The sequence below is a fragment of the Hippopotamus amphibius genome, chromosome 1 (genome assembly GCF_030028045.1).
Source record: "Hippopotamus amphibius kiboko isolate mHipAmp2 chromosome 1, mHipAmp2.hap2, whole genome shotgun sequence".
Taxonomy (NCBI): Eukaryota; Metazoa; Chordata; class Mammalia; order Artiodactyla; family Hippopotamidae; genus Hippopotamus; species Hippopotamus amphibius.
In genome coordinates, this window is record NC_080186.1 from 78,962,823 (window position 1) to 78,979,151 (window position 16,329).

The 16,329-nt window shown below is 40.2% G+C and overlaps 1 protein-coding gene across 1 annotated transcript; it reads left to right on the forward strand.

Annotated features, from left to right (window-relative positions):
* Positions 1-7,615: 7,615 nt before the first annotated feature.
* On the forward strand, positions 7,616-9,866 carry LOC130830071 (uncharacterized). Its single transcript, XM_057697017.1, has 2 exons — positions 7,616-8,417; positions 8,713-9,866. The coding sequence occupies exons 1-2, from the start codon at positions 7,616-7,618 to the stop codon at positions 8,847-8,849; spliced, it is 939 nt and encodes a 312-aa protein (XP_057553000.1). The 3' UTR covers positions 8,850-9,866.
* The last annotated feature ends 6,463 nt before the right edge of the window (positions 9,867-16,329 follow it).

Sequence of the window (16,329 nt, forward strand, 5' to 3'; positions counted from 1 at the left end):
CAGAGCCTTCATGGTTTATCCGTTACGTTACCAAGTAAGATTTAGTTTTACCAAGCTCAACTCTCCATGGCAAGAAATAGATTTTTCTCAGTTGCTTCCTTACTCCTGTTTGAAGAGATTGTCTCTCTTGCTAGAAAGCCCATACTTACTGTTTACCTCTGCGTTAGTATGCACTTCAAGGTCGGTGAAACATTTAGTTGTGGGGTGTCCTAAAATGCGTATAGCTGGTGTCCAATCGAGAGAGTTTGTAAATAATATTTACTGTTAAATTTATGATGATCTTATTTTGTTTGTTTTGGTTTAGAGCTAAGCGCTTTGTTTCCACCTACAAAACCTCCAATGTGATATTTTTATTTGTTTTATTTTTAATTGAATAGTTTAAAAAAATTAATCATATGAGAACATATTCTACATTCTGAAGAATAAAAGTAAAGTGAACATTCTGTCTGACCTCCCCCAGGTTAAGAAAAGAGCTTTGACCTTGTGGAAGAAAACTCCCCTTATGGGCCTCTTCAGTTGCTCCTCCTTCCCTGCATCACCGGGGTAATCAAAGTCCTGATTTTAGGATAATCACCCCCTCGGTTTTCTTTAGTTTCCTTTGTGCGTCCCTAAATAAAATAGTATTTAGTTTTGTCTGTTTTGAACTTAGTATAAATAGAATCATATAGTATGTTTTCTTCTGGGGCTTGCTTCTTTCGACATTGTGTTTGTGTTATCAGTGTCCATGTGTGTAGCTGTTAGCTCATTGTTTTCATTGCTGTATGGTAGTTCCTTTTATGAATATACAATCATAATTTTATATTCTACCCTGCTGGATATTTGAATGGCTTCCAGTTTTTTATCATTATGAACAATGCTGCTATAAACACACATGTGCATGTCGCCTAGCACCGGAGTTTCTAGACTAGGGTAAATAACTGGGAGCAGAATTGCAGCATCATAGGATTGTACATGTTCAGTCTTATGAGGTAATGCCAAACTCTTTTTCAAAGTGCTTGTACAAATTTATGCTCTTATCTGCAGTGAATAAGAGTTCCCATTGTTCCACAGCGTTTCATTTGGAATGGTCAGACTTACTTTTTGTATCTAATCTGGTGGGTATGTAAAAATATTTCAGTGTGGTTTTACTTTGCATTTTCCTCCTTACTTATCAGGTTGAGCATCTTTTCATATGTTTTGTGGCTATTTGAGTTTCCCTGTTCATGAAGTATCTGTTTTAGTCTTTTGCCCATTCTCCTACTTTGTGTTTGTCTGTTGGTTACTAATTCATAAGTGTACTTTGTATGTTTTTTATGCTACTCTTTTTTTTCCTTTTTTTAAATGAAGTATAGTAGATTTACAATGTTATGTTAATTTCTGCTGTACAGCAAAGTGATTCAGTTATACATACATACCTTCTTTTTCATATCCTTTTCCGTTATGGTTTATCACAGGATATTGAATATAGTTCCCTGTGCTATACAGTAGGACTGTATTGTTTATTCATTCTATATATAATAGTTTGCATGTGCTAAACCCAAACTCCCACTCCATCCCTCCTCCAACCCGTTCCCCATTGGTAACCACAAGTCTGTTCTCTATGTCTGTGTGTCTGTTTATGTCTTGTAGATAAGTTCATTTGTGTCATATTTTAGATTCCATATATAAGTGATATCATATGGCATTTGTCTTCCTCTTTCTGATTTACTTCACTTAGTATGATAATCTCTAATTGCATCCATGTTGCTGCAAGTGGCATTATTTTGTTCTTTTTTATAGCTAAGTAGTATTGCATCATATATATGTATCATATCTTCTTTATCCATTCAGCTGTCGATGGACATTTAGGTTGTTTCCATGTCTTTGTTATAGTGAATAGTGCCACTAGGAACCTCGGAGTGCATATATCTTTTTGAATTATAGTTTTGTTGGGATATATGCCCAGGAGTGGGATTGCTGGATCATATGGCAACTCTATTTTTAGTTTTTTGAGGAACCTCCATATTGTATTCCATAGTGGCTGTACCAACTTACATTCTGACCAACAGTATAGGAGAGTTCCCTTTTCTCCACACCCTTTCCAGCATTTGTTATTTGTAGACTTTTTAATAATGGCCATTCTGACTGGTGTGATACTACTCTTTTATCACTTAAATGTGTTGCAAATGTGTTTCTCCTCCCAGTTGATGGTAGATATTTTATGAATTCTTTTGATGGATAAATGTTTGCAATTTTAATGCAGTCCAATTTACCAGTCTTTTCTTATATGGTTTGTACATTTTATGTCTTAAGAAAACTTTCCCTACCACAGGGCCATGAATATTTTCTCCTATATTATTTTTTAAATGTTTATAGTTTTGCCTTTTACAGTAGATTTTTAATTCACCTACAAATTATTTTTTTGTATGATATGAAGTGTCCAATTTCATTTTTGTAATAAATACCCAAACATTCCAGCACCATTTACCGAAAGGTCTATCATTTCTCCTTTATTCTACAGTGCCTCTTTGTCCATATGGATCCAGGTCTGGGCTCTCTCTACAAATTCATTGATGTATTCTTCTATCCTTCTATTTGTCTATTTTAATTATTATGACTTTATAAATTTTAATATCTGGATAGCAAGTCCTCTATCTTATTCTTCTTTGAGTGTCTTGGCTATTTTTGGCTTTTTGCACTTCCATGTAAATTTTTTTTTTTTAATAAATTTATCTATTTATTTAATTTATTGGCAGTGTTGGACCTTTGTTGCTGCACTCAGGCTTTCTCTAGTTGTGCAAACAGGGCCTACTCTTCGTTGTGGTGCAAGGGCTTCTCATTGTAGTGGCTTCTCTTGCTGTGGAGCCTGGGCTCTAGGCATTCAGGCTTCAGTAGATACAGCACGTGGGCTCAGTAGTTGTGGCTTGTGGGCTCTAGAGCCCAGGCTCAGTAGTTGTGGCTCATGGGCTCTAGAGCACAGGCTGGGTAGTTGTGGTACATGGGCTTAGTTGCTCCGCGGCATGTGGGATCTTCTTGGACCAGGGATTGAACCCGTGTCCCCTGCATTGGTAGGTGGATTCCAAACCACTGCACCACCAAAGAAGTGCCCCATATAAATTTTAGAAGTAAGTTGTCAAGTTCCGCTGACAAAAAGTCTGTTGGGATTTTGATTGGAATTGCAATTGAATCTATAAATCAATTTGGGAAGAATTCACATCTTTAAATGTTAAGGCTTCCAATTCGTGAACATAGTATATCTCCATTTATTTAGGTCCTCTTTAACAACATCAATAAAGTTTTACAATTTTCTTGCATATATTTTGTTAGATTTATTCCTGGATTTTTAAAATAAATTTGGATGCTACCACAAATGTCATAGATATTATCTTCTTAATTTTCATTTATGAGCTAGTATTTAGAAATCAATTGTTTTATAATTGTATTATTTTCTAAGGCTCCTGTAAAAAATTTCCACAAACTTAGTGGTGTAAAACAACAGAGGTTTATTATTTTACATTTTTGCAGTTCAGAAGACAGACATGGATCTCACAGGGCTAAAATCAAGGTGTTGGAAAGACTGTATTCCTTGCCGGAGGCTCTGGGGGGGATCTATCCCTTGCCCCGTCCAGTTTTTAGAGCTGCTCACATGCCTTGGCTTGTGGCCCCTTTCTCCATCTTCAAAGCCAGCAACAGCAGGTCAAGTTCTTCTCACAGTGCGTTACCCTGACTTTTCTGATGCCCTCTTTCACTTTTAAGGACACTTGTGATTACATTCTTATAATCCAGGATAATCTGCTCATCTCAAATCCCTAATTTAGTCATATCTGCAAAGTCACTTTTGCCATGTAAGGCAGCATATTCACAAATTTCAGGGATTAATATCTCGACATCTTTGTAGGGGGAGGGGGCATCATTCTGTCTACTACAGTATTATTGATTTTGAATCTTGCAATCTTACTAACATCTCTTATGAATTCTTTTAATTGATCTACAGGTTCTTTTAGATTTTCTACATATACAATCAAATCATTTGTAAATAGTGACAGTTTTGTTTTGTCCTTTCCAATGACTCTGTGTGTGTGTGTATTTTTCCCCCTAACTTTAAGGCCAAGGTACAACAAAAAGAACGGCTGGGGAAAAAAAAAAACTGACCAGGACCTCCAGTATAATTATCAATAGAATGGGTTATATCAGGCAATCCTATATGGTTTTTGCTCTCAGATGGAATACTTTCAGCATTTCACCATTATGCATAATATTTGCTGTAGACCTTTTTTCTTCTGAAATTGAGATGATCATGTGATTTTCTCCTTTAATCTCTTCACATCATTAATTACATTAATGATTTTCTAATGTTAAACCAACCTCCATTTCTGAGAAAAACCAAAGTTGGTTGTGCATATTAGTAGTTATGCTAATGAGGGATATGGGCCTCTTATTTTCCTTTTTTTGTATGTGTTGTCCTTATTAGGTTATAACACCTAGGTTACAACAGCCTCATAAAGTTAGTCACTGCTTTTTCTATTCTCTCAAATAGTTTGTGTAAGATTAGAACTATTTGTCAATGCAGTGGTTTTAATAAAATTGCTGAATTTTCTAAACCTAAAATGCATTCTGAAGTTTGTACATTCTTCAACTTCTGTGCCAAGTGTATTATCATCTTACTTAACATATTTAATTATCCAATCTAGGGAGATTGCAGGTATTACCTCTTTTTTTTCTGATAGGGAAAATGAAGCTAAACAACTTACGGATAAATCTAAAGATTATATAGCTACTAAATGGCAGACCAGAACTTGAGTCAAGACTTCCTGACTCCAAATCCATTGTATAGCACCACATTTTCATTGATGTTCTTAAGAAGTATTAATAATTGGCTGTGGTGGTTTTAAATTCTTTCAAAAAAAATTTATGTTGTTTCTGTGTCTTCTTTTGATGTTATTTCTTGCTATCACTTTTTTCCTTTCTTTCTCCTTGCCCCACTATTTATGTTATTTCTAATATGTTGTGCTCTCAGAGACAAAAATAGATTATTATTTTGTACCAGTAAATATGCTCTAAGTGTCTGAGGGACATTCCTAGAAGTAACTAGCATCAGTTTTATACCATCCATTTTCCATGCTAAGAAGCTTTTATTGTTGTTTCTCTGTGTTACAAAAATTTCAGGTTACTAGACTGTTAATTATCTTTCTATTTATATGTCCTACACCTTGCTACTCAAAGTGTGGCCTGTGAACCAGCAGAATTGGCATCTCCTTGGGGCATGTTAGTGGCAAAACTGAATCTCAGGCCCCATCCCAGGACCAATGAATCATAATCTGCATTTTAGAAAGATCTCTATATAATTCCTATGGATATTAAAGTTTGAGAAGAATTGGCCTACATCACCAATTAGATTATAAAAAATCTTTGAGAGCTTCTTATACTTTTTCATATCCCCAGTTCTAAGCACCATGCCTTACACATGGTATAAACCACACACTTATGAAATGAAGGCTATGGTGATGATTTTGTAAAACACAAGGCAAATCAGAATCCTCAGTTCTGTTTTTGACTGTGTCAGGAACCCCATATGTTGCTTAATTTCAATAGCCTTCGGTTTCTCATCTGTAAAAAGGAAGAATATAATTGCATTTTCTCTAATGACCAAACCAATTCCAAAATGCGGTACCATAACTGATAAATATCATCTTATAGTTAAACTAATTAATGTTAATAACAATTGAAATTGTTCTGAGATATTTTTTGTAAAAAAAATTCAACACCAGTTATGTAATAGGGTTGAATGAAATATGTAACATATTAAAAAGTATCATTTGCATCCAAATAAGTTGTTACTGGTAAGATCTAAGTTGGAAAAGATGTGGTTTTTGTTTGGTCAGATATCTTTTCTCAAGCAGCAGAACAGGGCAATAATAGGGGCCAAAAATTTGTGTTTCTAGAGTTCAGGTTTCATAGCCTGATAAAATTGCAAATTAGAAATTGCTGTGTGGGAAAAATATAAGACATGATTTTTTTTAAGGTTCAACATTTTTATTACTGAAGAATAGAATGGCTTATTAGAAGTTAGGAGATAATGCTTTGATTTCATGAACACTGTGTAGGATTATCAAACTGGAATTAATATATTCTGCCTAGCAGTCTAGAATTTCACATTTTTCTAGCAATTTGTATTTGTTACTATCTTCAAGATATCAGAGGTAGAGAAGGATAGATAAGACAGCAGAGTTAGAGAAGAGATTGCCCCATTTCAGAGTGTATCTGGCTGACCTTAAAAAATGAGGCATTTCACAATTTGATCTGCTGTTGTGTCCATCACTGGAAAACCCAGCATTTTCTTGGGTAAGAATTTGCACTCAAATTGTATTACTATAACAACATCATAATCATCATTGTGGAAACCATTTTTGACAACCCACAAAAGCATCAAGTTTTACTCACGATCATCCCTTATAGTTTTGAGTCATTTTATCTTCACCTCTACTTGTTTGCCAATTCTGGTCCCTAAATTAGACATTTGGTATACTCGGTCAGCCTTGAAACTTCAAAGACAACAAGCTGTCCAGCCATCTGCAGGACTGTCATTGAAGTCCCTTGCATTCTCACAGATTGCAGCTTGCCTGTTCTGAAAGATGAGCAACAAATCTATTCCAAGCCTGAGTAAACCAACTGACCAGTCTCAGAGCAACAATGATGGTCACTTATTGGTCTAGCAGTTCCCATTCCAAACACCAAAACACTGTACTTAGAAAAGTAAGGTTAGTGGAAGCCTGGCATCTTCCATAATACCATCTTGGAGAAGCACCGTTTTGTTTGTTTGTTGGCTATTTTGTGTGATTAAGAAGTGCTATTAGCTTATGGGAATAAGACAGAAATGCCTCTCAAATATCTTGCTCCAGCATTGTCACCTTTAGCCTTTTGCATGTATGTATTAGATTTGGGGATTGTTGTTTAGTTTTGCTTGTTTTAGTTGGGTAGTAAGAGGGCCTGAAGAAAGACTTCGCAGATATTATGGCAGAAGACATTGTATTTTCATAAAGAAGGAAAAATACAACCATCTCATAATTACAGGCATTGGAGTTGACATATTGAGACAGTTTCTATTCCTGCCTCCCACCACGAATTAGGTAGATGACCTTAGGTAAATCACTTAACCTCTAGAGTTCCTTATCTGCAAAACGAAAGCACTGGTTTACAGACAACCATTTAAACCCCTGCTCCAAATATTCATTCATTCTCAAATTTATTCAGGACCTACTGTGCACCATCAGCGCTAATTAACACTGTGATTCTTGGAAAGCTCAAATTGTCTCTAACTCCTTTAAGCATCACTCCCCGTCCTGCTTTAAAAGCAGCTCCCGAATTCTCCCCTAAAGAGATCGAAACACGTTTCCTGTCTGAAAATACACAGGCGGAAGTATCCATTGCATTCACCCGGCGCCAACCAAGAGCGGGTACGCCAGCTGGTTAGTGAGTTTTTCTTCCTTTGTAAAGGGCACTGTAAAGGGCAAGCCAATCTCTCGAAAAAACGCAATTGAAAGGGCGCCCGGGGTTAGAGCGGGACACCCAACCGCTCCTCTTTCGGCCGGGGAAACCTGGGAAACATTTTTTGGGCTCTGTCGGAGTCACGCGGCCATTCCACGGCAGGAGTTGTGCAATGGGGCGAGCCGGGCGGGCGTCCGGGGGTGGAAAGAGGTGGGGAGGGCTCCCACGGTGCCAGCGAAGCCCCACGAGGGACCCGCGAGGCACGACCGTGCGGCCAGGACAGCTGGGCTCCGGGTGGCCCCCCACGCGGGCCGAGGACGGAGAAGCGCGCGGGCGCCGTGCCCTCGCTCGGGCAGGGTCCGCCACCGCGCGCGTCCCGGGCCTCCGCGAGGGGCGGCGACGCGGGGGCACGCGGCCTCGCTGCCTCGATCGCGGCTGGGAACTCCGGGCTCGCACTTTCCGTAAGAGCGCCGGGGCTTCCAGCGGCGCCTCGCCCCCGCCCCCGCCGGCCCGGCTGCCCTTTCGGGTGGTGACGCAGCCGGCGGGGTACGCAGAAGTCTGCGCGGAAACCCGGAACCTCCCCGGCCGCCGGCGCCGCCTCCCCGCCCCCGCGCAGCCCCGGCCGCGCCGAGCTCCGCGGAGCCCCGCGCCGGCTGCCCGGCGACGCGCGACGACTGGGGACGCGCTGCGACAGTTGAACTTCCGAGCGGTCCTTGGGTGCGGGCTCGGTGATGAACGTTTGGTCACCTTCATTACTCATGCCACTGTCTTTGTGATGGGCATACTCTTATTAGCTTCACTTCGAGGTGGGGAAACAGGCTCAAAAAAATCAAGTTACTTTCTTGAAGTCGAGCAAGGCAGAGCTGCGACTCACATCCAGGGCTGGCCTGACACGGATATAGCATACTTCTCTTGGAGCAGCCGCTTCAAGGCTTTCATTCCAGTGAGCAGCGGACAGGTGACAGGTGGGACAGGTAAACTGAGAACCGGAGCCCCTCTTCCTGGGGTGACGGGGACAATTTGCTTCTGGTTGGTGCTCACACATTCGCCCAACTGTGCTGTAAAATAAATAAATAACAAATAAAAACTGTTTCCGGTGTATACCATGAAGTGGAAAAGGTTGGAAAGCGTTTCTCAGCCCTTGAGCCTCTATTTTCAAACTGTATATTGGGATCAGGGACACCTACCATATGGGATTGCTGGAGGATTAAATAAAACTGTATTTTACATGTTAATTCAGCACATGTTAATTCTCTCTTCCTTTTACAGCGCTCCCGGGGACGTCGGGACACTCACCCTCCTCAACACTGAAGAGGGGACGCAGTCATTCTAGGTCAATCCCTTTTCTGACAGATGAGAGATGTAATCCAGGCAAAGGAAGATCACTTAACCCCATCGCCATTTAATTAGCGACAGACACCAAGCTAGGGTCTCTGTCTCTTGGCCCCTACAAAGGCTCTTTCCACTTCACTTCACCCCCCCCCCCCCCCCCCCCCCGCCGCCAAGCTTTTCCTCTAGAAGCTTCAGAGCAGCTCTGAGGCCAGAACGTGACTTCCTCGGTGACCCGATGGCAGTGAAATGGGCGGAGACCTCCGGGAAGGCTAGAGGAGGAAGTAGAGTCATGGGGCCCATAGCCTGCCTGTCCCCCTGGAGAGCCCCCCACCCCGGCTTGGGGGGTGGGCCCTTTTTGGTAACTCGGGGAGTAGCTGTAGCCGGGTAAAAGAAGTGTGAGTGTGAGTGTGTGTGTGTGTGTGTGTGTGTGTGTGTGAGAGAGAGAGATAGAGAGAGAGAAAGAGAGTGTGTGTTTCCAGCTGTGGAATGTCCAAGCAAACGCAGATCAAAGTAGAAAGGAATATGCTAGCTTTAGGGTTCTATCCTGGATGGGGTAGAGTCCTTACATGGCAAATCATTTCAAGATCAGCACAGAATTTTCAGGGGAGTTTATCTTGAAAAGTGAAACAGGCTAATGGAAGTTTTCTAAAATCGTAAAATCTTGGGAATTGTCCATTCTGTTTGCTTGGGTTTTAAAATCACTACTCACTGGAGCAGCTGCTTTTCCCTTCCAAGCCTTCATTTTCTGAAATGAGGCTAAAATATCTGGACAGCCCTTTCCCTTGGGTACCCTGGAATGTTGGGAATATGAATGGCCTCTTAGTAGAGTTGGAGCTCCAAAGGGAAGTAGTAGGACCATGAAAGGTCCTTTAAAAACAAAACTCTCCTTTTAAAAAAGCATAAAAATAATTAGTACTCATTGTGGAAAAGTTAGATTTTTTTTTCAGAATCAGAAAGACGAAAAACAATTGGAATCCCACACTCAGAAAAGTGTTGACAATTTGATGTATAGCATTCTGTGTATCAGACTGAACACATTGCTTTTTTCCTTGAACAACCTTTTTTTCTTTCCTTGAATAAAACATCATGACATGCCACTAAATATTTTCCATACTTGTTTTAAAATAACTATTTAGTATTTCATTATGCATTCATTTAGCCAAAACCCAATTGAAGGACTTAAAATTGTGCCCAGGATTTTGCTATTGAAACAGCAGTGAAGTATGAGCCTTGTAGCTAGGTCTTTCAGTACCTTCTCAATTATTTACATAGGGAAATTTCCTACAAGTGATATTTCTGAGGCCAGGGATAAAGGTTGCCCTACAGTGACCTTTCAAGCTTGACTGCCTGCTCCCCCCCCCCCCCGCCCCCACAGTGTTTTCCTTGACTTTCTTTACCACCAGGAAAATATTCAGCACCCATCACATGCCAGACATCCCTGGATACAGAGAGGAACACTGAAGCACAAGGTGCCGTGGATGTTGTCAGAGAAAGCTTGGGTAGCTAGATGCCCAGTTTGAAGAGGGTCATGAAAGATCAGTAGACTTTCCTGAGACCAACAAATTTTCGGTGAGAGGAGCTTAGTGGAGATCCCTGAAAAAGGATGGGATGCACAATGAGAAGGTCATGGGGGAATTTCCTATACAAAAGCATGGTAGCCTAAAAGGCTGGTATGTTTTCATATATTTGGGGAAATTGTGAGTTGTGTGTGTATATTAGGAGTCGATCTGGGAAGGAGAGCAGGACAGAAGACAAAGAAATAGCCTCTTGTGTCATGCTAAGAAGTTTGGACCTTATTCTCAAACCAAACAGAGAAAGGGATTTATGGAGCCTCTAAGGTCATGATAAAATTGGATCCCAGCACTTAACCAACTCATTGACGGGCACTGTCTTCCGTGGATCCCCCAAATCATTCCTGGGGAGGGAAAACAAAAGATAGAAAAATTTACTAAGTAAATATCCCAAAAGAATGTTGGAATGAAAACTGCAGAGGATCAACCAAACTCGTTGATAGTATGTCCATCACACTTAAGGGCAGGCTGTAGTTATCATCAGTAAGTTGGATCATGACAAAATTTCTCTTCTCTACCTTAAGGAGAGTAGCTTTAATACTGGTGCACGCCCAGACATTACTTCAGTTTCCTGTCAGGAAAACAAATCCAAGACTTTCAGTAAGTCTAAAATCATGTTGTGTAGATGGTGTTTAAGAAAAACTTTTACTTATAGACAAAAACTCAAGTGCCTGCTGTGACCATGACTTTCACCAATTCAGGGTAGTTCTCAGCTATTATTTCTTTGAATAATAGCTTTGCCGCGTTTTTGCTATCTCCTTAGAGAATCTGATTACATGTGTATCAGACCTTATTTATTTATTGCCTGTGCCACACAGCTTGTGGGATCTTAGTTCACTGACCAGGGATCGAACCTGAGCAGTGAAAGCAAAGAGTCCTAACCACTGGACTGCCAGGAAATGCCCCTAGGCCTTCTAATTCTATTGTCCAAGTCTGGCAATCTCTCTTTCATATTTTGTATCTGCATTTGGATAATTTTTAAGAATCTGATTTCCAGCTTGCTAATTTTTCAGCTGTGTCAAATCTCCTTTTGAATTTGAGTTTTAAATTTCTATCATTTTTTCATTCCTAGAAGTTTCATTGGACATTTCTATATAGTGTCTTGCTCATTTCTGTTGTCTTTATTTTCTCAAAACAAAGTCAGTCTCTCCGCCTGACTTCTTTACCTCCATCAGCAGGAAGCAAGAGGGATGCGTAGAGTAACCTGTGCTTCAGAAAAGGACATTTCTTCCCTAACCCTCACATAAGCATTGTCAGGGGTGAAGAGAGAGGCCTAGAAGTCTGTGTGCTTTTGTGAAGAGTCTGCTCCCTCCACAGCAACCATACTCACAGTGGGGTTGCTCACCACTGTCTGCCTTGAGACCATCATAATTCCATTATGCCTCTGTCCCCTGTTTTATGTCAGTCACACAGGAAGCCCGAGACTCTCAAGTCATCTCTCACACTCAGAGCTAATCCCCATGCAGGCTCTAAGGACAATGAGGTAGCCTCTACTGCAGCACACCATATCTCTCCTAGGTTTTTTTCTTTTTCACCACCTGCCATGCTACATATTTTATTAAGTTGTTTGTCTTCCTTTCCTAAAATGTAACTGCCTTGAGAACCAGGGTATTTATTTTGTTAGCTGCTTTGTCCTTACAGCTTAGAACATTACACGGAAAATAGAAGGTATTCAAAAATATTTGTTGAGTGAGTTGCTATTAAACATCCTTATTGATATCCTGTGTCTCGACATTTCTGTAGCTGAGGATTTTTCAGGTCTGATTTGTGTTATCTGTTGCTGCTGCCTGTTACTCTCTGTACCTCATTTACTTCTGTGTTTTATGGATTTTGACTCTGAACTCATATTCTTTGAATTTTGTCTGTAGGAATTCTTCAAAATATAGATTGAAGTTGTATTCATTCAGAGAGCATTTGTGTTTACTTGCCTGGGGTGGGGTAACTACTTACCCAGGATCAAGTTAATATCTCCACTTGTTTTTAACTACAAAAGTAGGGTCAGCTGGGCTACAGACATATGCATTGGATTATTGGCTTGTGGATGTAAATTATCAGAAGATACACATGTGAAAATATATGTATGTATATTTATCTTTTGTTAATTTATAACCACATTCTCCTTGATACTTGGCTAATATATTTTCTCCCAAGTGCCAGGGTCCAGACAGCCAAGTTTCCTTGTTGTCCCTTTCTGTGAAGCAGGTTTTATCCTGTTTATCCTTACTCTGGAAGGGTAGTCCCCCTTTGGGTTTTCCAGCTTTATTAGGCGTCCCCATCTTGGGTGGACTTTAGCTTGAGCTGATTTCTAAAAACCCAGTCTTCTCAGATCTTCAGATTTCTCAAGCATGGCTTGATTTTTTATGTGAAGTCAGCAATTTTAAAGTGTTGGCAATCAATTCAAGTTTTTTTTTTTTAAGTACTGGACGAAAAAATTACCATGGGTCATAATTGAGCTTTGGTCTGCCGGTTTACAGTCTATGTTTTAAACAGATTGACCCATGTGTACTGTATGTATATGACGCAGAATGCATTTTGTTAGAATGCATTGATTAGATACAATAGCCACAGATTTGGAGAGAAAGGTCCAATTTTAGATTTATGCTTCTTTTTCTCTATAAATATTCTTGCCAGATCATGTGTTTTTAGCCTTTTCTGTTCAGGAAATGTGATCACTAAATCTACAATATAAGGAAATATAAGGCATAGTCCCTGCCCTCAAAGTTTTACATTCTATGCAAAGTGGAATGTGCAAGTTGGATTGAAGTATCATGAGTTTTCTTTTTTTAATTTATTTTATTTTATTTATTGGCTGCGTTGGGTCTTCGTTGCTGCGCTCGGGCTTTCTCTAGTTGCTGAGAGTGGGGGCTACTCTTCATTGTGGTGCATAGGTTCCTCATTGTAGTGGCTTCCTCTTGTTGTGGAGCACGGGCCCTAGGCGTGTGGGCTTCAATAGTTGCAGCACATGGGCTCAGTAGTTGTGGCTCACGGGCTCTAGAGCACAGGCTCAATAGTTGTGGTGCACAGGCTTAGTTGCTCCGTGGCATGTGGAATCTTCCCAGGGCAGGGCTCGAACCGTGTCCCCTGCAATGGCAGGCGGATTCTTTACCACTGCGCCACCTAGGAAGTCCAAGTATCATGAGTTTTAAAGAAGGAAGACTATCCAGGAAAGCACTGCCTCAGTCTGGGCCTGAATTAAAAGAGCCAGAGCGAGGGCATGATGGTACTAGATGGAAAGGAGCAGATGCCAGATATTTAAAGGAAGATGTGATAGGAGTTGATAACTGAATAAATGTGGGGTAAGAATAGGAAAGAAATTATATTTGTGCTTATGTCTTCAGTAAAATTCTAAAATTTCTTTCTGTTTGCTCATTTCTCATAAACCAAAGACAATATGAAAGATTTTATAATTTATAAAAGGCTCAACAAATGTAATCAGTTTTATATAATCAGAAGAAAAGGAAAAATCCAAGTATTGGGGAAAATATTTTGGCTGATGTATTTACTTATTTATTTATTAAGTTCTTTATTGGAATATAATTGCCTTACACTGTTGTGCCAGTTTTTTCCATACACCAAAGAGAATCAGCTGTATTTATACATATATCCTCATATGCCCTCCCTTCTGCAGCTCCCTCCCACCCTCCCTATCCCAGTCCTCTAAGTCATCACCCATCATCGAGTTGCTCTCCTTATATTATGTGGCAACTTCCCACTAGCTATCTATTTTACATTTGGTAGTGTATATATATATGTCAATGCTACTCTCTCACTTCGTCCCAGCTTCCCCTTCACCCCCCTGCCCATCCCGTGTCCTCATGTCTGTTCTCTACATCTCCATCTTTATTCTTGCCCTGTCACTGGATTCATCAAAACCATTTTTTTTAGATTCCATATATATATGAGTTAGCACATGGTATTTGTTTTTCTCTTTCTGGCTTTCTTCACTTTGTATGACAGTCTCTAGGTCCATCCACCTCACTACAAATAACTCAGTTTCATTCCTTCTTATGGCTGAGTAATATTCCATTGTATATATGTACCACATCTTCTTTATCCATTCATCTGTTGATGGGCATTTAGGTTGCTTCCATGTTCTAGCTATTGTAAATAGTGTTGCAGTGAACATTGTGGTACATGCTTGTTTTTGGATTATGGTTTTCTCTGGGTACATGCCCAGTAGTGGGATTGCTGGATCATATGGTAGTTTCATTTTTTAAGGAACCTCCATACTGTTTTCCATAGTGGCTGTACCAATTTACATTCCCACCAACAGTAAAGGAAGGTTCCCTTTTCTCCGGCTGATGTATTTATATATATTATCCCCTTCTAGTACCTTCTCAACATTAAAGGATTGTCTTTCTCCTTTAATAAACAAAAATAAATGTGCACAGGCACATTGAGATTTCAAACTATCTATAGGCTTCTCAGGTTGGCAAGCTTCATTGAAATAGACTGTCAATATTCTCCTAAATCAATGCTATTAGTTCCACTTATGGTGTTTCACTGGCGTCTGATTGTTTGAAGGGGCTATAGGGAAACTGATGACATTAAGTAAGATAGATTATGGATCACATTCAACTCTCAGTGGGCCTGGCAGGCATAACTCCCATTATTGCTAATGGGAGTTTTGAGTATAAGCCTTTGTGTACTTAAGAGTTTACCATTAAAAATCTGTCCATCTCCTCATCCTTTCAGTAGGTTGCAAATAGCTTTAACTTTAGGTATAATTGATTAATTGGTTGGGACAATGGCCTGATTGTAAATGATTAACACCCAGCAGATCCTCCCCCCACCCCTTTTTAGTTCCGCCCTGGAATAAAGAAAACAATTTAGAAATTACCAAGCACTTTCACATGCATGGTGTCACATTTGAATCTCTGTAATTCTGTCCTGAAAGTAGGTTAGTGTCTTAGTTCATGTGGCTATAACTAAGTACCAAAGACTGAGTGGCTTATAAACAATAGAAATTTATTTCTCACAGTTCTGGAGATGTCTGAGGTCAGGGTGTCAGCATGGTCAGGTTCTGGTGAGAACCTTCTTCCTGGTTGTGGACTACTGTCTTTTCATTGTCTCCTCCAATGGTAGAATGAGGATGAGAGGGCTCTCTGGAGTCTTTTACAAGGGCACTAAACCCATTCCCGAGGGCTCCACCCTCAAAACTAAAGTCTCCACCTCCTAATACCATCATATTTAAGATTAGGATTTCAGTGTATGAATTTGGGGAGACACAGACATTCAGTCCACTGCATCTGGGCTTACCTACTATATCAATTTGGAAACTGATTATTAGGTTGCCTTGAAGTTTCTTCTTCAGTGTCACAAAGCTCACACAGGTGAAAACAGGATTAGAACTGAACTCTCATGGCAACAAGTCCATTGCTTTCTCAGGGCCCCAAATTGGTTCTCGGCCATTCAGTTTAACAAGTGTTAAATTACATGTGTGGCTTCATCGGGTTTTCAGGGTGGCAAGAGTGCACAGGATTGCCACTACTCCCCAAGGACTTAGAGTTTATTTGATCAAAATTTGTGTACATATAAAATGGCTACAGCATGAATTGTGTTTTCATGACGTATTTTAGGAATGTAGTGAAATGAGAAATCATGGGCTGTTCACTGGGGAAACTTTCATGGAGGAGGCCTGTGGGTGTTCATGGCTGCTCGGTAATAGATTAGGTACTAAATTAGGTACAAAATTAGGTAACTCATCAAGAGGATGAATACCTACTCTGTGTGGGGCACTGTGCTGGGTGCTCTTTTACCTTCTCTTATTGAAGCCTACTCTCCACGTTACAGATGAGAACATCAGTGCTGGGAGAGGTGGAAGGCACACTTGTCCAAGGCACACAATAGGGGCAGAGCCAACGTGGAACATAGGACACCAAGCCCCCAACTCTTAACAACTGGTGTACATGATTTTATATTAAGTACATTTTAAAATCTGACCTTTAAAAATGTACACAAAATTGTGTCGTCCCCCAAAGCA